The sequence below is a fragment of the Clinocottus analis genome, unplaced genomic scaffold (assembly GCF_023055335.1).
Source record: "Clinocottus analis isolate CAN_PGR_092001 unplaced genomic scaffold, fCliAna1.0.p SCAF_3, whole genome shotgun sequence".
In the NCBI taxonomy this organism is placed as follows: Eukaryota; Metazoa; Chordata; class Actinopteri; order Perciformes; family Cottidae; genus Clinocottus; species Clinocottus analis.
In genome coordinates, this window is record NW_027176042.1 from 3,515,307 (window position 1) to 3,536,341 (window position 21,035).

The 21,035-nt window shown below is 44.7% G+C and overlaps 2 protein-coding genes across 4 annotated transcripts in view; both read right to left on the reverse strand.

Moving 5' to 3' along the window:
* nfasca (neurofascin homolog (chicken) a) overlaps positions 1-13,495 on the reverse strand; it is a 118,249-nt gene extending 104,754 nt beyond the window's left edge. For all 3 annotated transcript variants that reach the window (XM_068594926.1, XM_068594924.1, XM_068594923.1), the window contains exon 1: positions 13,239-13,495. The gene's annotated coding sequence lies outside the window, so the exon portion shown is untranslated. The remainder of the gene's footprint in view (positions 1-13,238) is intronic.
* Positions 13,496-17,644: 4,149 nt separating this feature from the next.
* Positions 17,645-20,734, reverse strand: LOC137796836 (uncharacterized). Its single transcript, XM_068595020.1, has 2 exons — positions 20,511-20,734; positions 17,645-18,705 (listed from the first exon to the last, which is right to left on the reverse strand). The coding sequence occupies exons 1-2, from the start codon at positions 20,695-20,697 to the stop codon at positions 17,906-17,908; spliced, it is 987 nt and encodes a 328-aa protein (XP_068451121.1). The 5' UTR covers positions 20,698-20,734; the 3' UTR covers positions 17,645-17,905.
* Between the last annotated feature and the right edge of the window lie 301 nt (positions 20,735-21,035).

The window sequence follows — 21,035 nt, forward strand, 5'->3', positions numbered from 1 at the left end:
CGTAAACTGTTCCAACAATCCCCGTCTGTGGTTGGGTCAATATGATCCTCTGATGGACCGAGTCACATGTGGTGGCACGCTGGCTCTGTTTCTCTCTCTCTGCCCGCTGAGTAGCAGCTGAGCGGCTCTTGTTCTTCAGAGGTCGATCATTAAATTAGCATAAACAAATGTCAAAAATCGCCCCCAAAAAAACAAGTGGCGACACTGTCCAGCGGCTGCTAACAGCTAGCTCGCTAGCTGTCCCCCTACTGACGTAAGAACACAGGCTCCATTGTACTCAGCTAGCTAAGTTCAGTTTGTGATTTGCTGAGCCATGGTTACAAACACATCTATACATCATAGTCTTACCGAGGCGAGCACATCTAGAGAGGAGCGATACCTCACGTGTCGCAGAAGCAACGTTCTGCACTGAAGCAGTTGCTGTTCACTTGTGGCCCCTTGCAGCCACTTATACTGTCAATGACAATGACAGTATAAAACCATCAATGAATAGGTTATCAATAAAGGAATATATAAAAAGTGTGAGTCACTGCAAACATGAGAGGTCGTAAATGAGCACAAACGATAAAAGGTTGATGGCTCCAGCAGCATGACAGACACAGAGAGGCTGCCAGCTCTCCCTATTAATATTACAGTCAAACCACACGGACAGAGAGTCATAAGTACACAGTTTATTATTCTCAGTCAGAGGTTACAAAAAACTCTGATACTACGGCATGTAGGCACAAAATATCGGTGGGTATTATTGAACGCACATGGTGAAAAAAACTTTGATAGCAAATACATATAGAGCAGAAATTTAAAGGCGAAAACATCTGGATCCAATAGAGTCTATGTCATGCCAGAGAAGCTTCTCGCCGAAACATTTTCAGGGGTTTTGGAGTAACCAAGACTTCCCGTTCTGTGCGCTACTGATTGTTTACAGTCAGATTATCTACTTCAAATGTGAGACTGGAGTTGGAGTTGAGAGAGGACTTATATGGCTGGATTGTTAAATTCCCAGATCGCCTTCCAGGCCAAAAGTTTTGAAACAGCAGAGAACTACATATAAGTGGTTCATTCTGTACACATGACATTTATTGCACTTTCTCCACTTTTTCTTCCTGTTAAATTGTAAATGGACAATACACTCAAAGCGCTTTAACAATACATGTCATTGTTCACCCATTCACACCCATCCATACACCGATGACAAGAGTGTGCCACCTGCCTATCAGGACTATCAACACATTCATACACTGCAGGCCAATCAGGGTTAAGTGTCTTGCCCAAGGACACATGGACATGGACTATAATATGCATAGAAAAGTGAGTGTCTGTGAGGCAAACCACACCCTGCCACTGCAGCTCTAGGGCCTCAAAGCCAACCATATCAGATGGCCAGTAACAGTTTTATTGATCCAGCGATAGGTAAACCGTGATCAATGGAGCCGTGACAGCCAGTCGGAGAGCAGTGGGAAAGCCCCGCAGCATCACTGCAGCTCACAGGGAGGCTGTCTTTTGTGAACGGGTTTCGGTGGCTCAGCTCCATAAAGAAGACTGCCTTTGTGTTGCAGACACCCCTCACCTGCCAGACGCAGTCAATCCGCTGTAGGAAGACACACAGACTGGTGACAGATGGGATACATGGTGGGAACAGCCCTGTAGGCATCTAGCTTTAGTTACACTGGATGATTGGGTGGAAACTCACGACTGTTTCCATCATCCAGGTTCATTTCAGGCTCATTTAAAGGATGAGCTGCAGCCCAGACTCAGGCCGAACTCTTGACATCAGTGCTGTGAGCTGGATAGGGTTACCTTTACCTTTAACAATGACCTTTTAAATGACCATCCCAGCTACTATGATCCTATGAATAAAAGTATCAGCAGCCATATAGCATCTGTAACTTTAATAAATAACATTGTGGAAACTAACAAAGAACAGCCAGCAAAGATAGAGTGCAAATACATAAGTAAGAATGTGGACTGGGAAGGATTTATACACAGTGCTAGAATTAGCAACAATATGCTCGAGGCAATGAAAGAAAACCGTATGAACACTCAAAGTGCAAAGCCCCGCTGGTGACCCTCAGAGGCTGAAGTATTTATTACACCACACCCACAGAAGCTAGAAGAAAGTCCATGGAGTCATTCAATCAAAACATGTTAAAAAAAAACATTTAGGGTTGATGTCGGTTCTAAGGTACTAAACTACTTGTACTGTGAAACAGGTCCACACATCTTCCAGCAGTATGCATCTGAATCTGGTGTTCTCAGTTCAAGGACAGCAGGGGATGAGAGCACTCATGCTTTTGCCTTTAACTGGACAAACAGGACCGTCAGCATCTGTCCCGTGGATTATGACCCAGTGCAACAGGCCTCGCTGCACCTTTAGGTGTCCTGTTGCGATCGGCATACGTATTTGGTCACAGAGTGAGCAACACAGGACAGAAACTGATTGATCAGCACACAGTGGGACAGATTTGCACTCCACTGAGGGACTGAGTTAATGATTAAACATGCTGGCGTTTTAATGGGGCTCATTTCCTCGGCACTTCTGCTTCCTCTTTATAGCCAGAAGCAGCCCACAGGCTATACTGACAAACACACACACACGCACACACACACGCACAAACACACTCGCCACAGTTACAATGTTTTTGTAACCTCAGTCTTATTCCGGTATTTTTGGCCACCGCTCAAACGATCAGTTAACATGCCTGTTCCCTCACGATGTCACTGCAACATCTGTCCACGAGCTGCCCTCACAGGCTACAAGCCATCGCTCACATTGTATCTCTCATCGCTTTCTCGCTTCACCCAAAAAACATCAATATCTATCGTTATGAAGGGCCTTGCAATGCTCAAACTTCTTGTTTCACTGGGCTTTTCTCTACATGATGTCTTTATTCTCTTATTTGCCTCTTGTGAAGGGTTTTTACTTCAACCTGCTCTGCTACATGTGGCTCCCTTTCCCTTGTTACCTGGTACCTTGACTGTGACTCTCCAATGTGGCTGGAACTGTTTTTAAACAGAGTTCAAGCAAGTCTATAGTTGTACCAGATGATTTGAGACACTTCCTTCAAAATGAAAGCAGAGGAATTCCACATAAGGGAGAAAAAATGAACAATAACACGGAACAAGATTCATTTGAGCTTCTCCAAGTTTTTCAAAAGGCCACGTGTCACTTCTGATGCACATGCAAGGCCTAATGTTGTTGCGCTGCAAGGCACACACACACACACACACACACAGAAATAGAGGCAGTACTACATACAATGCAACAGTGCCTAGTGGATTAAGGTTATGTTGGGGTGTCAGGAGCAGTATTTGTCGCCGTGACACAACACATAAACTTAACCATTATTCTCCTCACGTACATCCGTGTGGCCTCTAGTAACAGCACGAGCAGCAGAGGGGGTAGAAACCAGAGCGAGCTTTCCAACCCTGCCTTTGATGCAGCAGCCCTTCAAACAAGCATTCTAAAGGACGCCGTGTTCACAGTGTCTGCTCATGAAAGAGGGGGCCAATCAGAAGTCTTCCAGCACCAGTGAGGAAGACATAAAGCTTGCAGTTTGGCACAGTCCTGCTGACGACGGCGCTAACAGCGGACAGAGGTCGCACAGACTTGCATTTTAATGTGCTCAAGCTCTACTCTGTCAAAATGAGTATGAGGCAAAGGTTAGTTTATAACACGATGATGATGTGCTCTTATGAAATCTTGTAAAATGTAGTTGTTGGTGAGAAACTTGAATACTTCCAGTTGTTTGAAGATGATGATCTCACAGCAACATGACATAGATGAGATAAGTTATGACTCGTGTAACTTTCTAACACTCTAACTATAAAAAAAAATCATAATCCTTTGAATTTGTGTTTTTAAGCAAATAACCACATTAGATGTTGATAAATTGCAAAGATACCATTTATAATCTTTGGCATTAACGCAGACTTTGAGATGATTGAAAGTATTTTTTTGGGACAGTCGTGAAAAAAGTGAGTCTGCAGTCTGGCTGTCAATTATAGTTCTTAGAGAAAAAAAAAATGTAATCTGCAAAACCTGGAATCAGCAGGTCAGACTCGGATCCAAGTCTGACCTGCTGATTCCACTGTAGTGAGCAACAAATCAAGAGATGCAAAGAAATGATTTCAAACGGAGAGGAGAGACAAACACAAATGGCGTAAACTTTAATTATTCTGATAACGTCTGTCTGAATAACACCCTCCACACACTCAGACGGTTTGTCTCAGAGGATCTGATCTGCTGCCTGCATTCTAATCTTGGCCATGGAGCTGCTACATTTAGAGAGCCGCCTGTGGCAACGCCGTTGTTAAACTATCGTCAGTGTGCATCGACTGAGCAGAGCTCCGACCTTTGTCTTCCATCAGGCTTTCCTCACCGCCGCCGTCTCCGTCTCCTCCAGCGGTGGACTGATACACGAGGCCGATAGTGAGGATTCAAAAAGCCGGATCTGGTCCAGTCAGCGAGTTACACCTCAGATATGATGCCGTCTGACTGATTCTGTAAATTACATCAGAACCGATCATCTTAAACTGGCTGCGGGAGGTCATCATAACATACGTTTTCCTTAGAAGGACATTAATCACATGCTGCCACAGCTGCAAAGTCAGAGTCTCAGATTTGAGTGTAGCATTGATACAACCTGTTTTGGACCAATACACTGTCCGTACAGGTCACGCCACGCTCGTTTACGATGGCAGTTAGCACAATAAGCGGTTTTCTAACTTGTAATGATGTAATTAAAACCCTAAACTCATATTTGCAATGTTAACTGAGGGAATAAACCAAGAGAGAGTCATCTTGAATCAAGAGTTGATTCAAGACGATTAGCTTTTAGAATTGTTGGAAGCAAAAAAAACTAAATTGGGTTCATTGTACAGCCCTAATAGCAAACACACGATGCCTCATAAGAGTCCATGTTCAAAAGTAGACATTATGGACAGAGTAATACACCACTCTGCTTCAGCTTCAGTGTCTGATAGGCCCTGATAAAGTGAAGGATCTACTTCCTGGATCGCATCTGGTCTCTACACCAGTACCTGAAACCTCACGCCCAACCAACACAGACCCTTGTGGTTAGTTGTGGTAATGCACTGCTGTTTTCTCTCTGAAAGCCTCTGACATCAAAGTGGTAACCGTGGCGATCTTTCCCAACCCATTGCAATGATGTGAACAAAGGAAATGTTGTTCCCTCACATGGTCACTGGACCTGTGGGGCAGCCTGGTCCTCATCAGTGTCTCACATCTACTTCAACCTGCAGGTGCAACCTGGAAGATGCTCATCATAATAACAGATTGGAATTCAGCTCTTTAACAATTGTGCCTTTGCAGGGGCTTCAGATAGTGATTTACTGTATCTCCTTGGCCTGATTAGTCTCAGAGAAACACTCGTGTCTGTTCAACAGTGTATTACTGGATTTGAATCTGTAAAATGTTATAATATGTCATTGGTGCTGTTTCCATCCCAGCTTGAAGCAGCAATAATCCACCGATATCACAACTGGTATAGCGGTCAGGCACGCTCTCCTGTATCCTATTCATCCGGTCGGTGGTCTCCGTGGAGACCGGGGCCTGGAGCAGTACCACACTGCAGGACGCTCTCTCCACCCTCTATTTATCCTCTCCACCTGGCGGCCCGCCAGACAGCGCTGTGCCATCGCCCTTCACTCCAGACGCTCACAGTCTATTCTATTTTCATCGCTCCGTCTCCGCTGTGCCTCTGTCTCCTTTTCCCTCTCTTGCTCCTCTCTCTCTCGTCTTCTTCTCTCCTCTCATCCCTACCTGCCCTCGGAGGAAACAGCAGCTTCTGTGAGGAGGAGTTCATAAATATAAGGCTGCTGAAAAGTAGAAAAAAAGTGATAGACACAGCTTAGGTAACCTGAGAGGAGCAGCAGACAAATGTGTGGGAGGGGAGAAAAGGTTTTCCACTGAAGGGCGGCTGTGGAGTGGGACGATGCAGCTGGGACGAGCCACAGAGATGAAGATACACCTGTCTGACTGTCACCGGGTTACCTTTGTAAATGTCAGAAAAGATGAAGCTTCAGTATTGAATGTCTATCAGCCACAAAAGAAAAAGGTTTTAATGTCATTGTGAATTTTCTTCATTGTGGATCATAATTTCCGGGGTGGTTCTATACAGAAACCAGACTGAGGCATCTGTCCTCAGCTGGAAACGTAGCGGATGTTAGCGACACAAAGGGGTACTTAGAGCAGCCCGCGTGGTTATAAAGTCACTCACTGGAAACCAGCTACAGATTGTTGTCTGACTGAGGCCAGAGCCATTCTCTCCAGGTCCCTGAGCAGAGTCAGACTGGATGCCAGGTGAATTATTAAAACCCAGCATTCACCCCCCTTCTTCTAAATCTCACGCCAGGTGATCAACACACGCACACACACACGTGTCTACGTGCCAGGAGATCATAGCGATGCCAGCGGGGTTCCTTAATTCAGAATTAATTTACCCATTGCTGGGCACCGCCCCATCTTACCCACAATCCACCTGGCCTGCCCTATCTGTACTGGCTGCTCCATTCAGCTGAATGGGAGCCAGGTTCACTGAGCAGCCACACAGCCTGATGCCACCTCCTCTCTGCACGCGTCCTGATGAAGGCTTTTTATTTATTTGACTTGCTGATTGTACTGATGTATTCAGCGTGTGCTCTTGTCACGGAGGAACAGTCTCTGGCAGCATGAGCAGGCACGGAAAGTGGTGCAATACCTGGAACCAGGACACATGTGCAGACCTCCACAGTCTGAACTGGATCTAATCACAGCAATGTGTATTTGTAACACAGTAGCAAAGAATCAAACCTGAATGGTGTGTGTGTGTGTGTGTGTGTGTGTGTGTGTGTGTGTGTGTGTGTGTGTGTGTGTGTGTGTGTGTGTGTGTGTGTGTGTGTGTGTGTGTGTGTGTGTGAGAGAGAGAGAGAAAGTATGGAGGAAACATGCATTGTAAGTTACAACACTGACCTCTGCTGGTCAAAAACTGGAGCTGCAACCTTCTAAATAACTGAACTAAACAAATTACAGCAGGAGCCCAGGGTTTTCACAAAGAAGCTTTAGGGAAATAATTACCGGATTATGGCTCCTTAGATATTTTTCTCTGTTCATTATCAACGTTTACCGAGCTTTGCCATGTAAAAGTGACGGCCTTTGACATGGCAAAGCTGTATGGATATTGTTTAAAAGCCCCAACTCAGCGGTGCTACTCCCACGCCTCCCAGGACAGTTTGTGGAATATGTGTTTTTGTATGATGTGACAACAGCTGTTCAGTTCTGAGATCAGGTACACACAGAGTTAAAAAAAACAACAACTAATGAGCGATGTGTTGTAAAACATTTGGTCCCAAACTGTGGGACCGGATAACAGATGATCAGGTTTGATCAACTGTTGACATCAATGTTAGAGTAGGAATAGAGTGCCAAATGGTTACTGTTTCCTGTTTCCTGTCTGCCTCTACACTATCATCTGTCCAATAATAGAGGAAATGCCATAAAAAAAGAGTTAACTTATGTAATCTTCATAAGGTGGTATCCCTGCCATGGTGTAACACTGCCACATCACGTCATGGTCAACATTTACATAAATCCACATCAGCACGTAGTAGATTAGAACTACACTGGTTGAATTATAAAGATTTCAGCTTTGCTAATCTGGGTCGTCTTCATGTGTTATCTTTATTGTGTGTTGGGCCCAATATGACAGCCAATCAACACAGGACAGCCGCTGCTGCAGAAACTGGAAGGCGATTGAAGTAAAAAGATATTTTGGGACTCAAACAATCTTTTTTCATCACCTTCAGTGTTTAATGATGTCGGAGACATCTCGTCATCATCTCGTCTTAGTCCTAGAAAGAGCATATTTCGTGATTGTTTTATTTCCAGGATTGGCGCTTCGATCCCCGGCTCCTCAAGTCGTTGTCACTGTGTCCTTGAGCAAGACGAAGGCTGTGCCCATTGTGTATGGACAAGAGTGCATGTTTAGTCCTGATGGGCAGGTGGCAGCTTGCATGCTAGCCCAATTCATGAACGAGTGTGAATGATGACACGGAGCGTTAAACCACCTTGAAAGGTCAGAAGATTAGAAAAGCGCTACACAAATACGGCTCCATCTACCATTAACTGGAGACAGGGGTGGAGGCATGAACATGGACAGGATGTGAGTTCTCTCCCAAGCTCTTTTTCGTCAATCACTCAACTACTTCCAGAGCATCATTGCATCAAGACCACAGAGGCACGCAAGGGAATTCTGGAAGAAAGAAAGGAGATGCAGCCAGAAGGAGGCTGTAACGCCTTTACCAACATTGAGGCCATTCAGAAGAGGAATAAACTACTTTTTTAGTATTTGAACAACACATCACTCCCCACAGTTGTGTTTACTGAGGTTTTAAGGGTCTGACATATTAGCCAGTGACTGTGTGCAGCTGCCTCACCTGTCATTCATTACAGGAACTCAGTCAAACCGCTGACACCTGACACTCTGGAGTCAGATTTATGCATAAAGAAACATATCATCCTGCGTCCGCTTATGGGTTTGGTGCACTTTTAGGCACGCTGTGTTCATCTTCCGTCCTCGTCAGCGCAGAACCCCCACCGACCGTGAAACATCTGCTGACAGATGACACAAGCCCACTGGAGCTCACCAAAAGAAAGCTTGGCTCCAGGTCACCGTAACTTGGACAGACCGCCTTGACATCTTTAATTCATAGTGGAAAAAACATATTCCATTCAGAAGCAGCGCATGCTCTGGTAGGTCGAAATGTGTAGATCCCATGGCACCTCGGCCCATATTCAATGTGGACGGCCATAGGCCATATGGGCTGGCTGCAGCTCATGGGGAGAGTGGTCGTCCTGAAACCACAAAGTATGGACACACCCTACCTTGGACGAGACTGTGGTCTCCCCATAGTTTGCATGTTGAAGTGTCCTTGAGCAAGACACTCCCGGGCGTGCTCCCTGGGCGCTTCACAGATGCCCACTGCGCCTTAATTACTAAGGATGGGTTCAAATGCTTGTGGGGCTAATAACAGATTAAAAAAAGTAGCAGTTATGACAGATTGGAGGTAATCTGATGGTTTTTACACACTATATTTACAGTAAATATCTGCAACTGCATATGTAACAGTTTGTCATTTAGAAACAAGATGATCATCTTTTTGCAAGGTGTGACTTTCTTGACTGACAGACGTTTTTTTTCTGTGCTTTTCAATGTAGTTCAGTAGCGTAATACACAAAATAAACGTATGCTTCACCCTCTGTATCGCCTTCACCAGAGAGGAGGAATCAACTTGTTAGGAGCTGGATGAATTCCTCTGAAGGTAAAGTATCAAACCTCCTCCTGAAATGGGACAGCCTACCTGACAGAGGTCAAACTAATGGTGCATCGTATGATCACAAACTTACTGTGTCAAAGAAGTGGTTGTGACGTCCCCCATTGGTTTGTGGACTGTTGTTTTGAAGCCTTAAATTCAGCCGTCACCAACTTTTTGTAACCAGTGAACAGGAAGTGACGCTCTGTCAATCACAAGGTAGCCCCGCAGTAAAAGTACAAATTGTTCCTGTAACGCCTGCGGCGTGTGAATGTTGGTTAGTCCTGATGGGCATGTGGCACCTGTTCACAGATACTTCTATACAACCAGAGGAGTCGCCCCCTGATGGACATTGGAGAGAATGCAGCTTCAAGGCACTTCAGCAGAGGCTTCACTTTTCAGCACCGGAAGTTGCGGCCTGCTGACACCACAAATATGACTTTGATTACGACAGTAAAATATGCTCGACTTTAAGAAAAGGAAAAAGCTGAACTAGTCCTGGAATCTCAGTAGAAAAGCATGACAGCGTCTCCCCAGTTCATCCACACAAGCAACAAATCCCAATCACAGCTGGCGAAAATCGAATGATCAGTTCTTTCTAAGGAAATGCAACATTCAGAGATCGGTATCAGTACGATACATCCACTCCAGAGCAAACATTTGAGGTTCAGGCTGACTGAACGATTCTCACAGAAAAATAACCGGATTCATTACAAGAAGCAGATCGGTTCAATCTGGTTCGTCCAGATCGTATGTTCCCACATAGCCGAAGGTTGTTCCCTCAACAGCAGAATATTGATTAATATACTTCAAGAAACAATGCAAATGAGCTTCTGATTAGCCCTCTAATTAGGTCTTATACCGCTTTTTTTCATTTAGTTAGTCATTGTACTTACACTTCACTGTATATCCTTTATATACACTCTATATACTTTGCATTGTCTTTCTTATTTCATTTTCTTAAATGTAATATGTTCTGCTCTGTATATCTAGATCAGTCCTAAAGTAAAACATCTGTGAACCTGTAAGTTTTGACTACAACTTATTGTTGGTTTGGACTGAGTGAGTTTCATCACTATTGGAACCATTTTCACGCGTCAGTGTTATGTTATTACTCCAATTGTTGCGATGCGCTGACTGTTTCAGACAACAGTTTGGTTTATGTCAGTGTAAATTTGTGTGTTTGTCATTTTTTATGTTTGTGGAGTGGCAACACGTTTTCTGTAAATGCGAACATCTGGCCCTTTTCTGTAAGCCCTCTGTGTGTGTGGGGAGGGGGGGGCTAAGGGAGACATTATATTCTTATGTAAGACTATTAAACTGCACACACACACACACAGTGGTCAGTATGTTGACATACTGATACACAATATGAGTGTGAAGCATGAATTTCACTGTATGAATTCATTTACACTTATAATGTTTGATGTATTTATTGTATATATTATTATTGGAGTGTGATTCAGCTTTTTTTCAGACAGGAACATATTTGGAAGATGAAGTTAAAAAATATTGAGATGATTCATTGTGTGCTAGTTACAAACCAATACATGACATCAATCCCTTCAGCGCACTCTGGGCCTCCATGATAACCTATTCACCTTCTGTTTTACATCACGTAAATGCAAAGTCAATCCAAATGATGGACTTAAGATTTGAATATGGTAGGTGAGCTGGGGATCTCAGGATTTGAGAACAATAAAGTTATAAGCACTCTTTCAAACAGAGGGTTCCTTCTCAACATTGACACTTGAGTGTGCACTTGAAATGCCCTCTGCTGAGAAACTGTGAGTGGAGAGAGTTCCACCTTTTCTCTGCAGGCTTTATGTTCTGAACCCTCTCACACACGTGAGGTCGGGTACATGCATTAGGCTCTTATTACACCAGTCAATACCGAAGCTCTATCCACTCACACAGCCACAGCAGAACCCACACAGGCCACACACGCTACGAGAACACTTTGGGATTATCAAAGGCCTATAAGGAGGGTCATACATTATATAATATAAGTCAAGGAAACTCACAACTAAGCGTCAATGACAAGTGTCCATCTTATCAACCCTTTCAAGGACAAGCACTGAATCAAATCCGGCGACAGAACGTCACAGACTTTGTAACTAAAGTAAAATAATCAAATGTGTGTTTAGCCTGTACAGCGTCAGTGTTGAAGAGTACATTTACTGCAGTAATGAAGCTTCATGCTTATGGGCGGACACTGTCTTAAGCTAAACCAATCAGGTTGAGCCACGATCTCCCTGAGCCGATTGGATCGTTGTCGTCAAAAACTTTAAAACTGTTCCCGCTCCACATCCCGTCATCACATCACAATGGAGTCAATAAACGTACTAAAGAGGACTGTCTCCTCTAGTTTAACTGTTCTTAAGTACAGTATTTGTACAATGGTACTCGTACCTTATGAAAATATCTACGTACTTCATAATTGTATTCCACTACATTTTCAGAGGTTCATGTAATCCTTACTCTAATACATTTGTGTGACAGCTATAGTTACTCATAATGTGCAGATATACAAAACATTTGGTGAGCTTATATAAACCTTACATGATGCAGAGCACTACTAAACTACAGTACATATAGAAACAGTAGCTCAACATTTGCTTTGCATTTTGCAGACCAAAAAATGCCCCTTTAATGTGAAAGATTCCGTCATAATGTTCTGAGAATATGAATCATATAATAAAACAATCTGAAAGTTGTCATTCTGCTTAACGATCAATACTCTTGATCCACGCTACACTTTGCTGATAGTACTACTGTACCTCTACTTCAGTAAACTTGCGAATGAGGGAGTTTTACGTTTGAGTATTTTCATATCGCGTTGAGTATTTTCATATGGCGGCACCTTCATAAATGAAGAATTCCAACAACAAAGGCGATGCAAAACTTAGGAAGTTGTCAAATCGAATAGTTTGCAGAAGATATGTTAAACGCATGACTCCACTTATTAATACACACTTCAAAGTAACAGTACCAACAATATGCTCGAAGTCAGAGGAAACACCAGTATCCTCCTGCAGGTCACCATGAGCTCACTACTGATGCTAACCCCCTGAGGAAACATCCTGACAGGGCTATTGTTGACATATACAATATTACAAGAGATATAAGGATGCCACTAAACTCTGGAGACAGACCGTATGGGACAGGTCCAGAACTATCCTAAGACTTAAGTCCCTCATGATCATAAAGATGTCATAAAGCACAACAAGGTCATCATGTAATGTGCTACTGCCATGCAAGCCGCTATCATATTACTAGAGTGTGTAAAAATGCTGTGTTTTTTTTTTTCTTCATTAGAGAGTCGCCTCCCTCATGTTCAGGCTGCTCTGATCCACTTCCAGCACGGAACCAGACCTGACTCACCCCGGCTGCAGCCCCGGGGCCTAACTCAACAAGCCCAACTTGACAGCCCTTTAAAATGTCCTCTGCAATGACACTTCTCGTCACACACACACACACACACACACACACACACACACACACACACACACACACACACACACACGGGCCTCTGCAGATGCAGACGGCGGGGCCGGGGCCCGGTCCTTCTCCCCCGGACTTTGCTACCTTTATTTGCGATTTGCGCAGAGCAGCAAAAAAAAAAAAAAAAAAAATCCAACGAAACCGCAGCATCATCCAGAAGATGCGCAGAGAGGCGGGGGCTCGTGAGCACCGGGTACCCGGAGAGGAGAACACTGCATTGACAATAGTGTTCCGAGACTCCTGGACGGAACCGGAGCTGCAGTCTGCCCTGCTGTCGTTATTCACATCCTCGGTACTCGTCATCGACCCCCCCCCCCCCCTCCTCTTCCCGGTTTATAGCCCAAGCGGAACCGGGGACACCACCCGATGCGTCAGTGGAGCCGCAACTCCAGAGCATCAGCAGAAAGTCGAAAGTGTGCGCTTACCTGCGCGCCTCCGCCGCTCCTCTCCCCTCTGCTGCACCGGGCACCGTCAACTCCGCAGCGGCATCAGACAACTATTCCCCGCCTCCTCGGTGCGGTGCTGGGCGGCCCTTTACCGGAGCTCTGACTCCGTGTTTCTGTCAATGCGGTGCAGGACTTGCTCTCTCTCTCTCTCTCTCTCTCTCTCTCTCTCTCTCTCTCTCTCTCTCTGTGTCGCGCGCGCGCTGTCTCTCGCTCGTGGACTCGTTGCACTCTTCCCCTCCTTTCAGCTGTTCTCCCTCTCTCTCTCTCTCTCTGGTCCGCAAGCGCGCCTCCCCGGTTGTGTCGCCGCGTGCACGCGCTCCACACGTTACGTGACAGGGGTTGGCGGGCGGACAGGCGGAGGGCACCGCGGGAGCGAGGATGCCTGTGGTCAGAATATCATGATGTTGGGTGCATACTTAGATCATGACATACAGTTTCAGTTTATATGAACCAAATCGCATGTGTTTGATGACATACTAGGAATACATGTGCTTTTTTTGAAAATATGTAAACATTTTAAAAAAGAATACTAACTCACTTAAGCAGAGATATATGATGCTCGATCATATGACAATTTATCAGAAAACGATGTCAGAGTTGTAGCTAGGGCTTGATCAGCTGTGTTTTTGTTTCAAGATGGAGAGAAAAGTATGAAAACGTGGATGCATTCAATATTAAAGTTATTTCCACACACAGTATATTATGGTGTGATGGCTTCCAGCACATCGTAGATGTTCAGATCCTCTCACACGCCATCAGCCCTCATCCTCCTCACTTGGTTCTCCTCGCCCATCTCACCTGCAGCATACCCCCTCATTAGTCCCTCACATTTAAACACTCCCACATGCACTTGTGTGTTACTGCCGAGCCCTCCGTTATTCCTGCTTACTGTCCCTTATCTACCGGTTCTCCACTATAGATTATCTGCCACCCCTTTTGGGTCGTTTGCCTTTTCATGGTTGATCTCTTAACCCTCCCTGAATTGTTCTGGCCGCATCCCTGAGTGGGAGGAAAGTTATTCCCAATCTTAACTCATTTGACTGAGCCGGCCAGCTGTAGTCACACGATTCTAAATGCAGGACGGACACAGTATGAGCCAGGTGTTGAGCCTCCAGGAAGAGTGTGAGTCAGGGCGGCACACATGTTGTGTAATGAGCCGTAACATGTTAATGCTTATGATTTCCTTCTGTTCTGACTTTATTGATGCTTGTTAAAACAAAGCTTATATAAGATATTTACCCATAGCACGGTCAATAAGAAAAATATAAAACATATATCACTTTGAAATGATAATGATCTGCAGAGTTATAGCAGAATAAAACAGTTTGAGTCTTTCTCTTCTTCAGTTTTGGGCAGTGGCAGGCTGTGCATCTTCTACCTAGGCCTTCAGTGTATACTCTATAGTCCACATCAAGGGCCGACTGGGGAAAACAAAGTGGCCCGGGAGTTACTATGATAAGATGTAAAAACTCAAAAGCAGTTCACCCACCGGATGCTTTTCACTTAGCTAAAGACAAAGTCCATCCACCTCTCTTCGATAAAAAACAGTTCAGCGACGTGGTTGTACAGTTTATCGGTGCGCTTCAGTTCCAGGTCCTTCTCCATGGCCATGGACGCTAGTGAGGAATGCCGCGCCTCCCAGTTGCGTTTCTGGAATACGTTTTCATACGTTTTAGGGGTTAAAATAGCCGCTCGACAGTGACACAAATGATATTGTGCTCATCACTGCCAAACATGCATTGTCATTAAATCCGCCACCAAGTCTGTTTCTCCTTCTCTTTCAGCAATTCGGTATCAAGGAAACTACACTAAAACTACACTCAGAATTGAATTACTTCTGTAACATATGTCCCAACAACCTGAAATGTTCTTACTCCTTCCTACTGAGTTCTACTAGCTAGTAGCTAGTTTTATATTAGACAGAAGTCACACTGACCAATCACAGCGCATGTTAATGGTCACGCTGGGCCACTGACCAATCATACCTTCACGCCAGTTCGCGGGCGCTGGCACGTCAAAGAATACAGCCAGCTTGCCAAACTAAAGATCTGATTTGTTGAAGACTATGACAATCGACTACAACGTCCATTCTCAGTGTACCTTAATCTGCAAAAGTGCTTGAACTGCTTTGCTTCCATAGAGACATAGAGGTGAAATGTGATCGGATGAAAGCTTTCCTTGCAACCAGTTGCACTGCAAGCAGCACTGCATGCTGGAAGCAGAGCAACAGAGGAATACAGGAGCTGTGCAATGAGAAAATATGCTAATAGGGAAAAATAATTATAATACATGCAGTGTATTTGTGGAAAAACTATCATAAAATAACAAAAACGTGTTGGCCAAAGATATAAAGTGTAAAACTCAGTAAAACTCCTTATTGACAAATATTTCAACTTGTTTTTTTTTAACACAGGTTGCAGTTTGTTTGTTATCTTGAAAAGATATTTACTGCAAAACAGGTTGATTTCATTCGGAATAAGCATTTTATTTTTTTGCACAGATATAACTTTATTTGCATTGTTTCAAACGAAGTGTTTGCACTTTTCTTTCCTCTCTCTGATGGAGCAATCTGGTTCACTTGAAAGTGATTGCAATTTTTACACATGGATGGACTCACAAAAGGTTATTTCAATACAAATTCAGTCTGGACCATTTTGTTACAATTGGGGCGGTGGCATGATAATTTTTCTTCTTCCAAAGTGGGGCTTCTTTTTTTTTTTAAAATTGAGAACCACTGGCCTAAGGGTGTAGCCTGGTTTGAGATCTGCCACGTATCAGATTCTGATGTTAATTGATGTGCGGTAGGCCAAGATGTCAATGGTGAACATCAACTGCTCGAAGGCCTCTTGTCATCTGACAGCCAGGCATAACCTTGTTTCTTTTAAGACTTTGTTTCCAGCTCTCTTTTCTCCAGCACAAAAAGAAAGCACACATGGTAAGTTGCACGACTTTGGCCTTACCTCTGTTGAAATGTCTGTATTTTAGCCTTTATTTTGCCTTTCTAACAATACATCATATATTTGGCAAAAATAAATAGCAGTAAATGAAAGTTCTAAATTCCTCTTTCTTACCAAACACTTCATTCATTTTTCATGAAATTCTCTGTCACCATTTTTGCAACTTACATGATATGGTACCAATTGAACTGGTTGCCACTGTTCCTTACATGCACATTGCCACCTGTATCCAGTAAAAGGACTTCTCATCTTTGTTCATTCAAGTGCTCTTTTCTTTGGAGCCACTAGGGGGCCTCACAGCCCAACACAGCGTCTTTTTGCTCAATCCAAAAGGTTATGAAGCAGAGCTCAGCATTAGCAGCAGTATTAGAGCTGAATATCTGTGGGGGTGCAGGGGTTAACGCTGTTAACAACAGAGTTATGGGTTCTTCTGTCTTCATTTAGATTTTCAGGCAACAATATGTTTATATTCTTAAGTCTGAAATGGATAAGTTCAATGTGTCTTGTTGGTTTGGTCCGCCGTGAATGAGAGCGTCTGTCTGTCTCTCTGTGATGGACTGGTGATCCGTCCAGGATGGACTCCACCCCTCAGTCATCTGGGAGCCCCTCAAATAGAGAGTGAGGTCACGAGATCTGAAGATCTGTTGATCTGAAGACAGACAGATCCGGATTGACAAGTCTGAACAGGACGTCACAGGAACGTCAGCTTCTATTCCTTACAAGAGAAACTTCTGTCTTCAGAGGAAGTTAGGTTTAGGTAACAAAACCACTTGGTCAGTTTAAGGAAAAAGAGCTTGTTTGACATTAACTTGACTCACCTCACTAGCGAGTGATGAGACTGATGAGGCTGAAAGTAGTCCCCACTTTTCCCTCCAGATAATTGCTCGCCCATCAGAGAGAATAGTCAACTAGTTGCTCTGTGTTTAGACTTACAGGTCTTGTATCACTGTAGTTAATCCATATAACAAAGTACATTTACTTAAGTACTGTGCTTAAAGCTAGGCTACTTGTGTACACACTACAACTCGAACCAGAACCAGATAGAAATACACTTGCTCAGACAGGCCTTACTGACATTGGGTCTCTGATTCCTCCCCCATATTGCTTCCTGTCAGCTAATGCATGTTGTATATGAACCACCGCTGCCATTGATTGGCTTGATGTCTCCCACCAACTTCCTCTTTGAGGGTGGGAAGCCAGTGAGGGCTCTCTTCCTTGTCACTCAGTTTTACAACACAGTCACTAGTTGCAATTATAATTGGCATGGTGTTCTCATTTCCAGCTCTAAATAACCGACACTCTGTCTAAATGTCTGCACATCTAAGATCTGAACTGCAGCAGAAAGGTTTCACTAAATTGCCCCTCTGATGTCTTTGGGTGTGTCCAACAGCACAGTCAGTGGAGCCTAACTGGTAACAGACCACACTTTATTGCACAAGGGACAAGACACACAGTCAAACACCATCATTTCCCCGTGAAAGGGTTTTTTCTATTTTTTGGGGAGTTTTTCCTGATCCGATGTGAGATCCCGGGACAGGGATGTTGTATGTGTACAGATTGTAAAGCCCTCAAGAGGCAAACTTTTCATTTGTGATTTTGGGCTATACAAAATAAACTGAATTGAATCATTGTACATGGTTTGTAGCCTTTCAGAGTTCACACATGTCGGGGTTAATCTCCAGTCTTTGTTCACTTGGGGAGCGGCGCTCGGCCCCAGCCGGCCCTCTCTCTGGTGTGCAGCCTGAAGTGGGTGTTGAGGTGCGCCGACTGGTTGAAGCATTTCCCGCAGACGTGGCAGCGGAAGGGCTTCTCTCCCGTGTGGATCCGGTGGTGCCTCTTGAGCATGCTGACCGTGGTGAAGCTCTTCCGGCACACGGCGCAGCTGAACGGCTTCTCCTTGGTGTGCCAGCGCATGTGGACCTCCAGCTGGCAGGCGAAGCTGAAGCCCTTCCCGCACTCCTTGCAGCTGTGCCACCTCTGGATGCTCTGGCTCGGGTGAGAGGAGCGAGAAGGCAGCGGCTTCAAGGATCTGACGTTCTTGATCTGCATTATGTGCGCGCTCTGCTTGCCGTTTGAGCGCACAAACCCTCTCGCCTGCTGGTCCGTCCTCGGCGTCCTATGACTCTTTGCGGCGCCGCCTCGAGCGTCGCCCTGAGCCGCTGTGCAGTTTGGATGAATCGTGACGGAGGGCGGTGAGCTGTTGGCCTCCTCGTCGATCTCTGCCTTCACCTGCTGCGACGTCAGCAGAGCGGGGGAAACACTCCGTCTGCCGCACGCCGGCACCGCAAGTGCCGGCGGAGGATGTGACCTCTGCGGCGGCTCCACGCGACTACAGCTTCCCTCCTCTGAGTCGCTCGCCTCTTGCGAACAATCCGCCGGACAGTTTTTGAGGTTCGGCTCTTCTTTGATCTGCGGCAGCAGCTCCACGTCGTGTCTCCACTCGGACTCGTGGAGCTGAGCGTCCTCTTGGGGCTGGCCAGAGAGAGGCTCTGAAAGAAACATGAAACATCATCAGACCTGCTGGGTGTGTTAGCTCAAGCATACTGTTGTGCACTTCTGATGACCAAAGATGAACTGCTTTCATCTTTTAGCCGGGAAGGAAAAAAAAAACTTTACTTTGTTTCAACCAAGTGCCTTCATCATTTTAAGTCTTGATTGTAAAAATAAAACCCCTTGAAATACCATAGGCAATTGTGCTGCTAAATGTAGCACACATATTCTCTATGTTGTGATCGTGAGCTCCTTTTCTTCAATAACCATTTTAAATAATTAACACGCTTGTTTTTGTGAAATACTACAGACACTTTCCTTCCTGCAACCACAAAGACTCAGTAGAGCAGGAATTTAAATGAGCATCTGCTAAAAATACAGGGGAAGGGTTGCCTGTGGCAGGTGAATACTTCAGGAAGACGACGAGACCCATCATGCTTTGCTGTTCGTGCTCGCATTCAAGGATAATTTATTGTCATTACTCAACATAGGGATGTACAACGAAGTCAGTCTTAGCCCATTTGTACCACAACAAAAACAAACAAAAAACCTGTTGTACAACACTCTATTTCCAAAGTTTGTGTGCTTTCTCACAGGTTTACATGGATCGTGGTTATATGTAGTGGTTACCCTAGTCCTGCCTGACACCTACTGCTATTATCATTATTATTATTATTAGTTACATTGCAATTAGTATTGCCAATACCGATACTGCTTTTATTATCATTATACTATGTTTTGCATTGAATGTGTTGTAACTCTGTATGTAGTTAATCTCTTAAAGGTTTCTCCCCTTTTTCTTCCGGCTAAAGTTTTTTGTTGTTGTTCCGATGTCGGGTACCAGGACAGAGGATGTGGTATGTGTATAGATTGTAAAGCCCTTTAAGTCAAATTTAGTCATTTTTGATTTTGGGATATACAAAATGAATTGAAGTGCAGTCTTTTGCATCATAAGGAATGTGAACAGCAGCAACAGAACGGCCGGCATCTCCCAATAAAACACATGAGGAAAACACTGTCCATCAACTCTGACTGTGTTTGAGCACCAATAGTCATGATGCCACAGAGTAACAGTTAATGGTGTACCAGTGTGACAGTTATATAGATATATCAGGATAACATGTAACAGCTGTAACATGATGACAGTTTCCGGACATGAATTTGTTGATTAACATAACCTACTGTTGGTTTTCCTTCATTCAAAACTGACTTGTAAATGTATCGTTTTCACATTTTAGTCAGTGATATGATTTTCAGTTTTTGTATTATTATAATATTTTTTAGTTTTCAGTCGCAGTTTGTTTGTGTTAAAGCAACAAAACTACTTGGCCTAGCTTTTGGGAACATGTGCAAATATCGGTGCAAATAGCATCTGCCAAATAAACACACCATTATCGCAGCATGATAGTAGCATTGATATTTGGCATGATTTGCTACCATATTCAGTCCAAAGCCATCCCTTAATTTTCAACATTTTTTAGTTGAAAGTATTTAAAAGGCTACTCTGATGTTAGAAGATGACGTATACACTGCTTGTAATGCCCATTATTTTATTTCCAAGTCTCACACCACTATGGATGGAGACTTACTCTCTTAACTCATATGGATGCATTTGTGCTCAGTGCTCTCTACTGCCGTCCAGTTCCCATTCAACACAAGATAAACACGGTGTGTAATACTACCGCGGCTTCGCTGCACACCTCCACCCTTAAAACGGACATATGGTGAACGGGGTTTGGCGTGACATTCAGAGCTCAGTCACCAGAGCGCGTCAATGACGGCCAGCGGAGCTGCTGCTGCTCACCTGGCTGCAGCAGGAGCCGCTGGACGGCGACGTTCAGGAGCCGCTTGAGCCGCTCGTTCTCCTCCTTGGACCGCAGGAGTTCGCCCTGGTACTCCGCCACCGTGGTCTTGACGGCGCGGAAAATCTCGTCGGCGGCCGCGGTCAGCCTGTCGTTCAGAAACGCGTTGAGCAGCTCCAGTTTGGTCATGTTTTCTGCCAGCTGTCTGCGGGGAGGCGGAACGTCCTTCTGTTTACATCCACCGACCCGGAAGTAGAAGGCGTACCGGCCTCTGCGTCATGTTCAGAGCATTGAGGGGGCTGGAACGCCCCCTGCTGGACAGGAGGACCCCACAAACGCGGCAGAGTCAAAAGACCACAAGACGATTAATCCCGGGTAGGATTTGACTGCAGAGGTGAATTAATCCAGTGCAGAAAGGGAGAGGGTCCGTGTGAAGTAACCAGAGACTGGTGGATGGACAGGAACCCCGGGTCCAGTCTGCTTTGGACATTGTACTTAATGGGAACTTGGAAAGTGACAGCATGCAG